This window comes from Python bivittatus, unplaced genomic scaffold, assembly GCF_059951505.1.
Source record: "Python bivittatus isolate LINGU-HERP-01145 unplaced genomic scaffold, Pbiv_v1 ctg000080_np1212, whole genome shotgun sequence".
In the NCBI taxonomy this organism is placed as follows: Eukaryota; Metazoa; Chordata; class Lepidosauria; order Squamata; family Pythonidae; genus Python; species Python bivittatus.
In genome coordinates this window covers 30,704,991-30,720,756 of record NW_028277035.1, presented here as the reverse complement: position 1 = coordinate 30,720,756, position 15,766 = coordinate 30,704,991, and the positions used below count along the sequence as shown (strand labels likewise).

The window sequence follows — 15,766 nt, the reverse complement described above, 5'->3', positions numbered from 1 at the left end:
TCTGTGGCCAATACTTATATGTGTCTACTCAGAAAAAAAGCCATGTTGAACGTAAAGAGACTCACACGTGAATGAGGTTGCACACTCCCCTACTCCTTCCCTTTCCTCCCGGCCAGCTAATACTGTACTTTCCAGCCTTGGAATAACATCGTCCCCGCTCAGCGCTTCCGCTTTAAGACCAAATGGAGTCCCGCTTTGTACCTTCCAACGCAAATGACGTAGGGTTCCTACCGTCAAAGCCGCAAGAATGCTTTGGCCATTTAGAAGACAAGGTGATTTCGGATTTTTATTAGAATCTGTGAGAGATAGAAACGTGAAGAGTGACACACACCGAGTTTCCTCTTCCAATAGACGTTTCTGCATTGGGAATCCGGAAGTGCTGTATTCGGACGAGAGGAGGCACCACTTCCCAATATAAATAATATCGTGCACCTCTGCGGAAGTTGAGGTTGGGCGAGGGACGTGGCCTTCTCAGGGGAGGGGAGCCCGAGCGCGTTTCGTCAGAGGCTTCCCTTCCTGGCCCACGCAGTTGCCTAGCAGCGCGGGAAGGCGGTGGGCGGGTCCGGGCGAGGCCACGTCCCCCGGCGACGGTATGGCGGCAGCCATGGCGGCCACCGAGCGAAGAGCTAGAAGAGCCGCGACGCGGGAGGCTCTGTCGCTGTCGTCCTTGGCGCGGACGTCGCTCTTTCTTTTGCTCCTGGCCTTGCCGCTTCGGGGCCACCTTCCAACCGGTGAGCAACGAGCGATCGCTCGGCGGGGCGGGAAAGGCGGATAAACGGCGTGCGCGAAGTGCCGATGGAGGAAGCGACGAGTCTGGGGAGCCTTGCCGGGGTCCGGGTGGGAAGATGGGCTGGAGTGAAGTCACGCAGCGGGCACTGCCGCCCCCCACCCTCTTCCCTAAGCCTTGGGTAACCTGCTTCTATCTGGCGCCGCCTAGATGGGTTGGACCACGCACCTATCATCCACAGCGTGGTGGAGTGGCCTTCTGGCTGGGGGTGATGGAGCTTGTGCCTCAATGCACCTGGAAGGCCCCCTTCCTCAGCCGGTGAGTCTCGGTGCTGCCGAGAACGGGGGCCTCGCAGGCTTTCGCGGAGGCTTCGGGGGATGAGGCGGCGCTTCCCTGCACTTTGCCGGTTCCGACAGGTCTGGCTGGGTTGCCCTAATCGCGGCTCCCGCCTTCTTGCCAAGTTTGGTACAAATGGTGTACAGGGCTGCAGGGAGCTGTGCACGACTGCTCCGAAGGAAAGGCTACGTTTAGCGTCTACTCACACGTTTACAGAAACTAGGAGACCTGAGTTCTAGTTCCGCCTTAGGCGTGAAAGCTGGCTGGGCGACTCTCGGCCCACGACGTTAGGCTCGGGCGACAAGGCGGTTTGTCAGTGCCTGTCGCAACCAACGGATCAACATTCCGTTGATCCGAAAAAAAGCGGAAGGAAGGAACACACAGGGAGGGAGAAAAATATATATATATATATATATATATATAGAGAGAGAGAGAGAGAGAGAGAGAATCGAGACAAATTCTGCTCCTTTCTCTTTTGGTGCAAATGCTGTATGTCTCTGCTCCTTGTGTAATGGACAGAATTTCATGGCTTTACAGTACTGGGCTTCTAACCGTGCTTTTGTATAGCTGTATACTGTGTGTGTGTATGCATATATACGTTTGAGTTGTAATTCTGTTTAGTTCTGAAGCAAATTAAATGGCTGTGTTTTGTGGAAAGGAAAAAGAAGACTGCAGCTTCCATATATTCCTAACTCTTGTTACTTAAGCATAATGTGTAGTACATAGAATAATTACACAATTTATGTATACTTCTTGTGTTGATATTAAGCATATTTTGGCTTCAGGAGCTTAGTTATTGGAACAGTTTCAAGAAGAAATGGTAATTTGGCAATCCTGTCTGATAATTTTATCCATTTTCTAGCCATCTTTCAGGATCATACACTTCTCAAGACAATTTATAGGGTAACATGATACAGAAATATGATATTATTAAATGCAGTTGTCAATCAGAACAGATTCCAGTACAATTTAAGTACCCATTAAGAAAAAACTTTGAAATTACAAATTGGAAAATAGCTAATTTTTAAAAGCAGCCAAAATGCTGTCAGCTGTGTATCTGGCAGGAGGGAATTCAGTAGAGTTGTGCTACCACTAGGAAGACTTTACTTCTAATGCCATTTGTACTGATCTTAACAGTAGACCCATGAGCAGCTTATTCATAACTGATGTTAAACACAAACAGGCTCATATGAATGTAAGTGGTTTTTCAAATAACTTGCAATGTTTTATGGTCAAAACCAGCATTTGAATTAGGAGCAGAAATGCACTGACAATTAGTGCAGTACTGGAGTTTCTAATTCCACTGAGGGCTGCAGTGTCTACACTGCGTAGCAGCTGAAGTCCAGTAAGATTAAATCTTTATTGTTGTGGCCCAAGACCAGTATACTTTGGTACCTCTTCAGATCAAGACATACTGAGCTACTGTCATGACTTGTGTTTCCATAGACAGTGATAAATCCACTGTTCACATTTATCTGGTACATTTTGTAATCAGCAGATTTCCTAACCCAAGAATTCCAATTTATCTGGATTAAGTTCCAGTTTGCATTCTGTCATCCATCTCAAAACCACATCCAAACATTTGTTCAAGATTTCCACAGCCTCTCTGGCATTAGTAGATTAAAAACTGCATTTTATCTATATATTAGAGATACTACCCCCCCTCCCAAATTCCAGTAGACATGGAGCATGGAACAGAATGGAACTTTGTGCTGCCTTACAGATCAAAGGTCACAAAACAAAAATAAGAATTCCTCAGCTCTGTGTAAGATTGGATTGATCATATAATCCTGTCCATAAAACCAACCCAGCCTAAATGGATAATGCAGTCCCTGATATTAAGAGTCACTAAGAGGTCCAGGAGAACTAACAGAGGTATGTTTGTCTTTTTCATTCCATAGTTTCTGTCATTAAGGCACACACTGATCAAGGCAACCAAACCTATTCCTATTGGGGAAGTTCCCATTTAAAATGGGAAAATAGATACAGAAAGAGGAGTCTGGAGAGTCCCGAGAGGCCTAATAATTGTTTATGAGCAATTTGCTCTTTTTTTCCCTCAAAAAAGCATTAATTACTTCTGAGGCTCAGACCTCCCCCTTCCTGTTCTGCCAGACGTTAAAAGCTAGAATAGGAAAGATCTTAAATATAGGTGGTAGATCTCATTCCTTCAAGAAACTTGCTTCTATCCTCAAGATTTATGAGATAACATAAAATAGTAAATGATAATGACAGTAATTTTTTCATACACAGCTTTCTGTAAAACTCGTAAGATGCAAGAAACTCAGACTACGACTATAGCATTCTCACAATCATAAAACTAGTACTTTTAAGGAAGGAGGGTTGTCTAACATATTGTTTTCTATTAGTCATTGGAGTTCTGCAGCATTTTGATTTTAAAGTCAAAAGATGCCTCAAAACATGCAGGCATGGAAGAGTAACACCTGTCTGCAACTCTGTATACCAATGAGTCTTACTTGTGATTGCAGAGCATCTGTTGAGGCCATCTGTGTAATCTCAGGAAAAGATGTAGCTGCTTTACGGACTTGCAGTCAGGTGCTACATTTGTGTCTGTATGTACTCTGAAGCACCTTTTGCCTTTGAATTGGAAGCATTGCACAGCTCTCTTTTCTTTATTACATAGTTATAATGCTTATGTTGGTTGCTTTGTGGTCTGTTCTTATGTTCCCCTTGGAAGATACGTGACTTATTGTTTCTAGGGTTTTCCTGTCTCTCCCCCCACTTTTTTTTTTTTTTTAAAGAACACTGTACCAATATTTTGCTGTCTTCAGTTTTTTAGTGCCACTTCAAGAATTCAATTTTAAGAATTTTGTAGTTTTGATAATAGAGGTTCTGAGAGACATTAGCCAATTTTTTAGTGGCTAGGTTACAATTCTTCTGATTCTGGAGATTTGAATGACTTTATTTTTTCATGCCACTCTAATGAAGTTGCACAGAGGTCTCTTTTAAGAGAAGGTGAGAATAGTTTCTGCCACATTTTAAACATTTCATGGGTATTACTGAGCAACATATTTTCAACAAAAGCCCTTTGTTGCTCTCTCTTGATCCTGATCCTACAAGTTTGAGGCTATTCATGTGTACTTGCACTTTTGTCCCATTTACTTTTTAAAAAACTTATCACTAACCTTTTTGTGCAGATTGTTCTTTAAATATAAATTGTTTGTAACTCTGCCTTTATCTTGAGTCCTTTTTAAATTATCTGGGCACTGAATTATGTCTAGCATTTTCTTGAGTATATTTAGTCACCTTTCCTGATATCTAAAGTCCCCGGGGTAAGAACACCTGATTTAAGGATGACCCATAGTTAAGAATGGAGCCTGTGGTAGCAAAATTCGAGTTAAATACAGAATGGTTTGAGTTCATTACACAATACTATGTATATAGTATTATACAATAATACTGTTCTGGCTTACATACAAATTTGACTTAAGGACAGACTTTGGGAACAGAATTCATTCTTAAACTGGGGACTCCTATACCAAAAAAATATACAAGGCAGATCAGACCTGTTCATTAATCCTCATTTCACTTGGAATCTATTTTAACAAAATTAACAAAAATATACCTCTGAAATATTGTTAAAATTATATTGATGTAGCCCAACATTGTGTGAGAGAAGACTCATTTTTAATACATTGTGCATGTTTATGGGTTAGTAATCTGTAGGAGCAGTGTTCTTAATTATACTGGATAGTCTCCTTCATATATACCATTTAAATGCCTTCTTTTCTGATACATTACTCATATGCATCTCTCATTTCTTAACTAGAATTCTCTAAGAGTGTTGCTACATAAAATGCTCTGGGTTCACCAAGACTCATATCCTGAAGGAACATAACTGAGCTCATTGGCTTTGGAGCTCATTTCTTAATTTCTTTTTCACAAAGCTTTTGTTCATAGATGACCACATGGGGATGAAGAAGAGATGTTTTGCTTTCTAGCTTACCATCAAATTGATGCAAGCATATGTTTTAATTAAAATATGAAGCAAGTAGCTTCTCTTTGTACTGAAGAAAATCATGAGGCCAGAAACTGATCCCACTGATTTCTGTAGCTCTATTCTAAACATAGTTCTGGATCCAATTCATTGCCTGACAGACACATAAGGCATAATAAGTGGGGTCATATACCAAGTTAAGCTAAAAGCAACAAACCCCCGATGAATTATTCTTATGTGTGGATCAGGGTGTGGTCACTTTATCTAGAAGCAATGTTAATATAATTACAACCTATGTTTGATATCATGGAACAATGCCTTGTATAGCTGTGTCTTGATTTCACAAATTTCTGTGCTGTTGATTGTTGGTTATGTATGTATGTATGCATTGCTGTTTAAAACACAGGCACAGCTCTCTTTTTAAAGGCGTTTTTGAATTCAGGTATTCCTTGACTTACAACCATAATTGGGACTGGAACTTCCATCGCTAAGCAATGCGGTCATTAAGTGAATCACACCCAATTTTACAACTGTTTTTGCCATGGTCGTTAAGCAAATCATGCAGTTGTTAAGTGAATCTGACTTCCCTCATTGACTTTGCTTGTCGGAAACCCCCTGGGAAGGTTGCAGATGGCAATCATATGACCCCAGGATGCTGCAACCATCATAAATACATGCTGGTTGCCAAGCGCCTGAATTTTGATCATGTGATTGCCGGGACGCTGCAACAGTCCTAAGTGCAAGGACTGGTCGTAAGTCAATTTTTTCAGCACTGTTGTAAGTTTGAGCGGTCATTAAACAAATGGTCAAAAGTTGAGGACTACCTGTATATGATTTCTGCATGTTTTGTTTTGATACAACTTTAGTACTATAACTATTTTAAGAAAATTTCCATTTAAGCCTATTAATTCTTTGATTCTGATATGCTAATACTACTTTTTTAGTTTCAATATTTTTATTTACTATAAATTTTGGATGCATGTTTGTCAACCCAGATACTGTTTATCCACAATTCATATTAATTTGTGTATCCTTGTATACAGTGAAATTATCTGTTTAAGATTGCAAGTTATTCTTGTTTTTTTCCCTTTTCAAGATATTGCACCTAAAGCAGAAATACCTCAGAACTTTAAGTCAATTCATAAGGATGAAAAACAGAATTTATCATCAATTACACCTGCAACCAGTGAGAACAGTATGAGGAATAAAACAAATGAAGATATGCTCCCAACTTTGAAAGTTGATGCTTCTGTTGTACATGCACCAACTCTAGCAGAAAATGAAGTAGTCCAACCTCCTGTGTCATTGTCAGAAACTCTTAGCATTAATCAACAAAATATTGATGTTTCAGAAGATGCAGATAGTAAAGAATATGACATGACAGACAGAAATACATTTACTAGTTCCCTACCAACATCAAAGGAACCTAAAGATATTTCTAAAGATTATGGCATGTATGATATGGCTTCTAATTCTCAAAATAATCAAGATGACCAAGACATATCAGAATTTGCAGAAGAGTTGGCAAGTATGAGAAACTACGAGAATAAGAAGTCATTTGCTGATAACATGAAGGACACTACGGTCTCAAGATTGGAAGATGATAGTCATTTCTTTTTTCACCTTGTTATTTTTGCCTTTTTGGTAGCTGTAGTTTATATAACATATCACAATAAAAGAAAGGTAGGATGGGCTTCTTAACAATTTGCAATATAATGTTAATATTGGTATATTGTTGTTTTGAAATACATTTTGAGGCAGTTAATAATTAGCTAATTGATAAGTTTTATAAATGTGGAGATCTAATATTCAGATACTATCAGGAATCCTTTTTATTTTCTTGTCTATTCCTGGAAATAAGGGCTAAGAAAAGTTGAATACTGTAAATTATAAAATGCAAAGTTGTAAACTTTAGAAAACTTCAGATTAAATTGGTTTCTAATGCAGAATAGTGAGTTAATTTAACACTTGGAATTTGCAAGTGGATGTTAATCTGCTTGAAATTAATCTTTTTACATAGCATTTCTAATAATTTTACAAAAATAACAAATACTTACTAGTCTAAGCAAGCTGAAAAAAATAAATACTAGACAGAAAGCTCCTAGTAGATGTGCCAACGTGTTATGAGTAGTTCCGCTACGTAAGTTATAAAATTATAACATAAATTTAAAATTTGCTTTTCTGAGAAATGTAAATTTGATTAAGTATAATCGATGTTTATTTTCCCCTTTTATTTATTGTGGATTTATAATCTAACATGATGAATTGATGACAAAACTACTTCTTCAAGATGGCAGAGTGGGATTTGTCTACAAACCTACTTAAATTGGAGATCTGTCTTCAGTGTCAATAGTCATGTTTTCTGCAGTATCTGCACTAATATAGAAAATTTGTTACAAGTTTTTAAAGACAGTAGATTCTTCTGTTGAAGCTTCTTTGATGTTTGCAGTCAGAAAGCTGAATTTTTATAGCTTAAGGACCTGCTATTGGTAATATATTTTAACTGAGTTTTAGATTCACAGATGCAAGCTAGACCAGGACAAATATTTAAAAAAGCACAACATCCATGGATATAAAAATCCTTTCTCCCATATCCTAATTCAGTTTCACTTATGGGTATATTGGTTTTTTTTATTGCATTTTATCCCTCATTATAGCCCCAGTATAACTAGAATCTTGTTGAATGATATTAGGGTTTATCCTTCCTTTTAGCTGTTTCTTTAACCGTAGCATGTCAGGTTTTCTATAGAAATGTGAAGCTGGCACTGATTTATAAGAAAAAAATGTTTCATACGTTGTAGTCAGTAATTTTTGGAACAATCATTATAAATGGACGTAACCAAGCAAAATATATTTTTATGTAATCAGATTGTGAACCCTATCAATCAGGGATAGGGGAGGCATTTTGCTTGTTAACATAGGTAACATGGTTATTAAGAACATAAAAAGATTAGACATCAATACGAAGACTTGATGAAAAATGTATCTACAACATTTGCAAGGAATGATCTGAGAATATTGTTTCTTTTTTAAATATATACATGTTGGTATAACTTTAAAGTGATCTAATTGTTCTTTTCTTTTCAGATCATCTTGTTGGTTCAGAATAGAAGATGGAGAGATGGGCTGTGCTCCAGAACAGTTGGATATCAACGTTTAGATCAAAATGTGAATGAGGCTATGCCTTCATTAAAAATTACCAATGAATATATTTTTTAAAAGTAGCATGACCCAAATTTACAGAATTAGGAATTTTCTTTGCCTCTCAAAATATAATATGGATGATTGCCATAAGCAGTGATGTGTGTACTCTCTTCTTGCTTTGAAGGTTTTAGCCTTATTTGAGGGTATGCAAAGTAAATGTTTATTTCGGTGAAAGTTGGTCATCATTTTTGTATATACAGCCAATTGTTCATCAGTTGATTTATTTTTCATGTATTCTCTGCCTGGAGCAGTTAGTAGTCTTAGCGAGAACTTTCCCAGTTGATCAATATTCAACATATTAAAGAATGTACGAGATTCCCTATTTGGCTAATTGACCCTGTTGCTTTCTTAATTCAAACTGCTTAATACTACATACAATCAACCTATCAGTATAATCCTAGCCAAATTATTTCTTAAAAGATCATGCTTATATTTCTTCTCTGGAACATTTGCCTAAAGAAGCATTTTAAGAGAATATGATTTTTGTCACATATGCTGATCAATCGATCTTACACAATTCAGAAATATGAGGTCTGATGATTCTGACCTTAGTTTTTCTTAGCAAAAAAAATTCTGTGAAAAAGAGGAAGCCCCACTCAGAATGAAGACAAACTTTTTCAGGCTAGAAACTAGTGCCAAAAAAAAAAAAAAAGTCATTTGCTTTTAGCATGTTAATAAGGTTTGTGAAGGCATATCTTTGTGATATTACAGATGTTGAAGGCATGTAAATCTGGAAAAAAAAAAAGATTGCATCCAACTATATCATTCTGCCAACAAGTGCAAGATGAACATGGGGGGCAGCACTGATTCCTTTTTCCTCTTCATTCCCGCTCTATGCCTCCCCAAAAGTCTGGAGAAAATTTGACATAGTGCAAGGCATGGATAGAAAAAGAATGGAAAGTCCCATTGTACAAGTACAAGCTACTATTGTGGAGGTTGATTTGAACAATTTAAATAATTTAGGAATTAATACAACCTGATAATTAGTTGCTGATACTAGAAAAGAAGGATTTGAAGCTGCCATGGAGAATAGTGCACCATTTTCTTTAATTTTGAAATTTTTTTCTGCTTGAGGTGAATGACGGATTATTGGTATGGCTGCAACTTTTTTGAATGCGTACTTTTGCTATTTATATTGCTCTACATAAATTGTGAAATATTTGTTAGCAGTTTTACTTACTACAAAAATCCTGTTTGTGAGCTATAACTTTATCCTAGGGCTGAAAAACATGTAAATAATGAACCATAATTAATGACTTTATTTTCAAGTGATGCAATGTTATGAAAACTTTTAAAACTCTGAACTGAGAAAATTTGCAGTGAGCATGGTATTTCTGTTAGTAAATTAAGCAACTGAGCTTCTTAATTTAGTATTCTTAAATGTGAGAAAGTGAAACACAGAAATATGTGGTAGGACTGTTTTCTTGCAGTATTCTTATTATGAACTTATTTTTCATAAGATTTTTCAAATAAATCCTATAATGTAACTAGTTTGATTTGTATACCCTTGTAGAAAAGTCTGTCTTGGCAAGGATTGCATAGAACACTGAACAATACAGCAATTGCCATTAATGTTAGAGCACCAGAAGATTCAGTGGGAAAAAATATATTGTGACTAAAAGAAGGGGCAAGTTAACTGCAAGGTTCAGTTTAGAATTTCATTCAGCTGAAGGCCAGTTGTTCATGTCACAGTTTTACTTCTGAAATGTGAGGCTTCATTTGCTCCAGAGATCACTGGAAATCAAGAAATGAAGCTACTTCTTTTGTTTCTTTGATAGAATTGGATAAATTTTCAGGCATAGTACCATTTCTGGAAGATAAAACCTGGCAAATGACAGAATAACATCTGGAAGGCTTTTATGTGAAAGCAGCCTCTTCAGTTTGGAAGGAATACCTAAAAAGATTTGGTAACTTTTTAGGAAAAGTGTGTGTGTGTGTGTATGCATAAATAAATAAATAGCTGGAGGGCTTTAGCAATCACCATGTAGACACACAAAGTCAATATCAAGTTCATAGAAAGTTGTATCATTGTTTCTCTGAATGATAAAGAAACCATGGATCTGTGTAGATAACATGGATTAACGTGTTACCTGGCATGAGAACTGAATTAGTTACAGATATGAATCTGATAGTTAATAACACAGCAAGAAATATCCTTATATTTTCAGACAGGTCTTGCCTTGTCCTTAACTTTTACATACTGGTAGTGGTCTTCACTTGGGTTGCCGCCTAGGTACTGACTGTGAAAACATTACAGTCATTAGAGATTTCTCTCCTATAGGAAATGGAGAGTACTTTATGAGTGGTTTGCTGTCTTCTGTTAGCTTTTTACATCCTCTTTAGAATACAGACCAAGATCTATAAATTCTACAGATAATTGCTCTAAGATCTGTTTATTCTCTAAATAATTAAAGATGCCTGCCTTTGTATATCACCAGAATCTGTAACTCTTAGTAGATATCTACTAATAATGAATGGATATAGACCTCCCTTCTATCTCATGCTCACCAAAGCTCTTATCTGAGCAAATAGTGTACAAGACTCATATTTTGATAATCATGGCATAGTTAAACTAGGCTTCGCATGACTTGTAAAATGCTGACTAACTGATTTTTAAAAATGGTTCTTCTAAAATGTAAAGAAGCTAATTATTAATGAGGTAAGCAGAACTGTGACTGTTAGTGATAATAAGTAATAATATGTTAGCTATAAGTTTCAAAAGGAGAAATGGTAACTAGGAAAGTCAGTTGATATCATATAGCTTCACCTACAAAAGCCAAATATTTGGGCTGTGCAAAGTATTTGCGACGGCACGTTGCAGAGGTATGGACATGCCCATTGACTATGTTGCTTGAAGTATCAAGGGAACTGCATCTCGGAAAGGCACAGTCTTGGTAGAATTTTCGCATGGGTGGGAATCCTGGTGGAAATGGTTCCTGTGCATGCTCATAAAGGCCAGGAAAGGCCTCAGAGTAGCTATGCCAAGCCTCCGAGAGATGATACTCAAGAACCTTGACACTTAGAGCAGTGCATAGGAGGGGTACTTTGGCCATTTTATGAAATGCTGTCCTGAATGCCACCAGGTACAGTCCTATAGAAATATTGTATAATGGACTTGAGGACTTCTTATGTTTCCCAAAGGGAGAAAATTAACTAGATTGAATGTTTAACAAGAAAGGAAAATTCTCTAATCAGGTTTGTTCACAAATAAGATATGTAATACAGCAACCAAGATTCCATTGATTGGAGTGATGATGATGAGAGTATTTTCCCTTTCATGTATTTTCCCAGAACCCCACAATATTTGTACCATTAACATCTTATAAAAGGAATCTTAAATTTTGGTTACCAATGAACCTTTTGTTCTTTAAAACAAGTATTAAATATTCACAAATGGTTAATTTTAGTTTGAACTAGTCAAGGTCCCCCACCATTGCATTACTTGGATGTAATTAAGAATCATAATCTGGAGTATATATTAGGGGATAGGAAATAAAGAAACTAGGCTAGGCGGGTGTGAGTTATCACAATTTTCTATGCTGGAACTGTTGGAACAATAAGCAGGATTAGCCCATACCACTGATGCCTCTCCTTATACTCCTTCCCCCCCCCATGTTGGACCGTTACTTCAGTGGAGAAAGATACAGTGATGCACAGGTTATCATCTGCCTCAAGCTGTTGCAACAAGGGACCTGCCTCACTGTAGCTCTTGTGTTATGCAAATTCTTCCATCCAGGGCCCCCATCTGTTGGAGTGATTAATGTTATGCTTTTAGCTTGGAGTGCAAATATAGTCACAACTAACATAAATCATGCTGGGTATTTGTCAGTTTAAACTGTTAAATTGGATTGTAGCACCACTAGGTTCACACATTAGGACTGACCAAATGGTGTTTTTTATTTTATTTTATTGTGGTTTACTATGGTATATAAACCTGGCATTATGGTGAGGGATAATTAAATATTAAATGAACTTAGCCTACATCAAAAAATAAAATATTTTCCTTTCCTATAGTTTTAGGAGACTTTTGCCTTTCTGTGTGTTGTTTCCTTAGACCATATAGACCTTTTTTAAGTCAGCATGTTTTGTTGTATTCCCTTTTGATTTATAAAAGTGTTGTTTTTCTGAAGAATCAATGGCCCTGGGCTGCTACTCCAGGAAACAGATAATGCAGTGTTTCCTGGGAGAAAGGTTAAGAAGGTCATCCTTTTAGTAAAGATGAAGAGGGGTCAGTGTACTTGGTTTATAGTAATTGTGAGCTGATATGTAAATTGGGGGCAATTTGTGATGACTTCATGGTGCACCATCTGTTGGCAAAGGTTTGCTGCCCTGCCATGTGAGAAGATGCCCCCTTGATGATATCAGATCAGTTACTCATGATATCTTAAGTATCCTTTCATGCCTACATAATGTAGTATGTATATTGTTTAGGGCTTGTGGCACTCTTGGCTGGGAGCTCCGTGATCATTATAGCCTTCACATGTTCAATAAAGAAACCTTCACTTGGTTTGCTTCCTTATAAAAGTGCAAATTTTCCACAACGATGGTTTGTAAACCAAGGTTTATGGCATAGCATGAAGTGTGATAAGCCAATTTAGTTCAGTCAGCAAACCATGGCTACACTAACAATGCCAGTGAGTGAGTCAGTGAATAGTATTCAGTCTTGCCTAGCATGGACTTTTTGTCCTTAGGTAAAACTCAATAGTGTGTGTGTGTGTGTGTGTGTGTGTGAGAAAGAAAACACCCACTTCTTTCCTTGTATCAAAAGATATCTGCTGACTATACAGCAGGGGGCAGTGTGACTACATATTAAAACTTTTAAAATCTGAAAAAAGGAATTAAGTTTCCAAACAAACACTGAAAGGTCTTCAGACAAGTCTGTGTGATAATGTAAAGCACATCCTTTTGTTCTAGGTTGTTTGTCTAGGTAATGTAGAGCAATTCTGGAAAGCAAGTTAAAAAGTTTTGAAAGTCTCTTCTCATTGGCATCGATCACTTTCCCCAACTGCATCCCCGTTTTGCATGATTTCCATCTTTCAGCTGCAGTTAGCTAAAATGCTACTAAGACATGTTGAAAGATCACCAGCCTCGCTGTGGGATTGCCATTACAGAGTTGCTGAAGCACCTAGGTTTGGCTGGAAGACAGGGTAAAAGGCAAGATGGAGTGATAGTTTGCTAGGCCACCTGGTTAAGATAGCTAAAATAACTAGCTAGCTGGAAGCAGTGTATTACCACTAGAACTCAATCTTACTATGTGACGCAATGTTTACATTTTAGCAAAATAGGAAGAAAGTCAGTTTTCTCCTTCCTTTGAAATAAAAGCAAACATTATGCCAAGGTGAAAAATTGTATTTGCTGGAAGGGTGATGGACATAATTCAATCCAACAGCAAATCAGAACTTTCTTATTTGACTTACAATCCATGTAATATTTTTGGTTTCAACTCTTGCTTGATTGCTGCATTATATTTCTTGCGGTATTACTTTTCTAATACCCGTTATTAACCTGAAAGTGAATAGTGGTTTAAAATTAGTATGTCATTTACAGGTGAACTTGTTGAACAATGATATGGATTCTGGTTGATATAATATGATTCTGCATGGTAGATGTCAGCAACCTACTGTCATCAGATATTTGTGAATTTTACCTAAAATAGACTTTACAGTATTGAGTCTACTAATAGTCTAAAACATTTGGAGGGTACCAGGCTCCCTATCCTGGTAGAGACAATGATATCAGACCAATCCATATCACTAATCAATAAACAAAGGGGTGGCCCATAACTGACCTTTACCTGTTTTTCATAGTTTGAGCTGACTCACAGTGAAAATTTTTGCCATGACTTTCATACTAAATGTCCTTTTTTAAGTTATTGCCTCTCTTTAAAATGTAATCCTCATTGATTTATAGCTGGTCTCTTGTAAGATTTCTGCTAGGCCAGCCCAAGACATTCTGCTGTCAGTGCCTTTCCTGTCCTGTGTACAGAAGTTGACTGGGCTGCTATCCTCCACCAAACTCAAAGAAGAAAGCTAGTATAAAGGGCTGTAGACAGATTAGCATACATAGGGGAAATGTGAGGACCTCAAGAATCTGCCACTACTGTGCTTCAGCTTCTGTGGTAAATTCCTCTTGCTGCCTAATAATAGGGTTGTCTCCTTTTGCTTATCTCAGCGTGGAAAGAAGGTCACCTGAATTAGAGAATGGTAGAACAGATGTTGTGGAGGCTGCAGAACCATCTTAAAAGTAGCAGTTTTGAATTTTGTGAGGTGATTCACTACTATTTAGAGAATTAGGCTGATCCTCTTTCCCTTTCTATTTTTGGTTTGTCAGCTGTATTTTTATAAAAGGCCAGCTGTTCTCCAAGCCAGTTTTATCTGTCCATATTTGTATTCACTAGTGAAATAACATTACTTCAATCAATCTTCTGTCAAATTCTCTCTCTATTATCTCATATGACAGATCTAAAATCAATGGAAGATTGGATGTTGTATGAAATGAGATTATAGTAAGATGACTCTTGTGCAATAACACTCAAGATATTCTGGAGCAACACCTTATTTATCTGATAAAATGCTGTTTTTTCCCCCTCCAGGTAATTATCCAGTGATAGTGGGTGGTCTTGTATTGGTTGCAATAAGAATAGAAGACTCCCTTGAAGACAAACGGGTGGGAGATGAAACATGCTACTGACTCTGATTGTCACTACTCTAGAATGACTTTAGGCCTTGCTGGAGGGCTGCTTCCCGGTGAATTTTAACCCTTTCTGTGATGCCTCAACATGGCTTCTCTTCTGTTCCCTTCCATATATGTTGTTACCTCCCCCCACATTTCCATTCATCATTTTCATTCATTTTCTTTCACTTCTCCTGCAGCTATCCATTCATCAGACCCCATCTCTACCCTGTTTTCTTCTTTTTGTAGTTTCTGCTGAAAGGAGGGAGGGGAATGTGCAAATCTGGGTACCTGTATGCTTTGCAAAGGAATAGTTCATATATAGGAAAGAAACTGGTTACTGTATGCATATGGGAATTAATTTTAAAAATAGGGTACCTAAAGTTGCAATCAAGTACTTTTAATCAGAAGTTAATTAATTTAATTAATTTTTTTATCCTTGCTCTGTCTTTTTGTGGATTGTATCTTCCATTGCAGGCAAACAAATGTATTTATATACACACATAGACACATACACATGTATATATTACTTACTTACTTACTTACTTATCTTCTTTTTCAATAAATACTGTATATGGATAATCATTGGGTCCTGTAACAAATACAGATTTAGGGAAACTTTGCTAAAATGACTGTGGTTAAATAATTTGTTCTGATCAATTAATTTGAATGGCTTTATTGAACCACTGCTTAACAATTCTGTGTTTGACAAGTGGTTGCTTCATTAAGAAGAGATCCGTAGAATTTATGAAGCAATATGCAGTTTCTGCACATTTATATTGATCAGCAGTCAGACCAAAGCAACCAAACTTAGGCCATGTATACTGCCAACCTTGGTCTGTACAAGGATTAAAAAATACCTGCTGGAGCCT

At 37.4% G+C, this 15,766-nt stretch overlaps 1 protein-coding gene across 1 annotated transcript; it reads left to right on the top strand.

The window, feature by feature from the left end:
• Nucleotides 1–496: 496 nt before the first annotated feature.
• On the top strand, nucleotides 497–12,728 carry CUNH5orf15 (chromosome unknown C5orf15 homolog). Its single transcript, XM_007430607.4, has 3 exons — nucleotides 497–731; nucleotides 6,115–6,701; nucleotides 8,106–12,728. The coding sequence occupies exons 1-3, from the start codon at nucleotides 593–595 to the stop codon at nucleotides 8,235–8,237; spliced, it is 858 nt and encodes a 285-aa protein (XP_007430669.1). The 5' UTR covers nucleotides 497–592; the 3' UTR covers nucleotides 8,238–12,728.
• The last annotated feature ends 3,038 nt before the right edge of the window (nucleotides 12,729–15,766 follow it).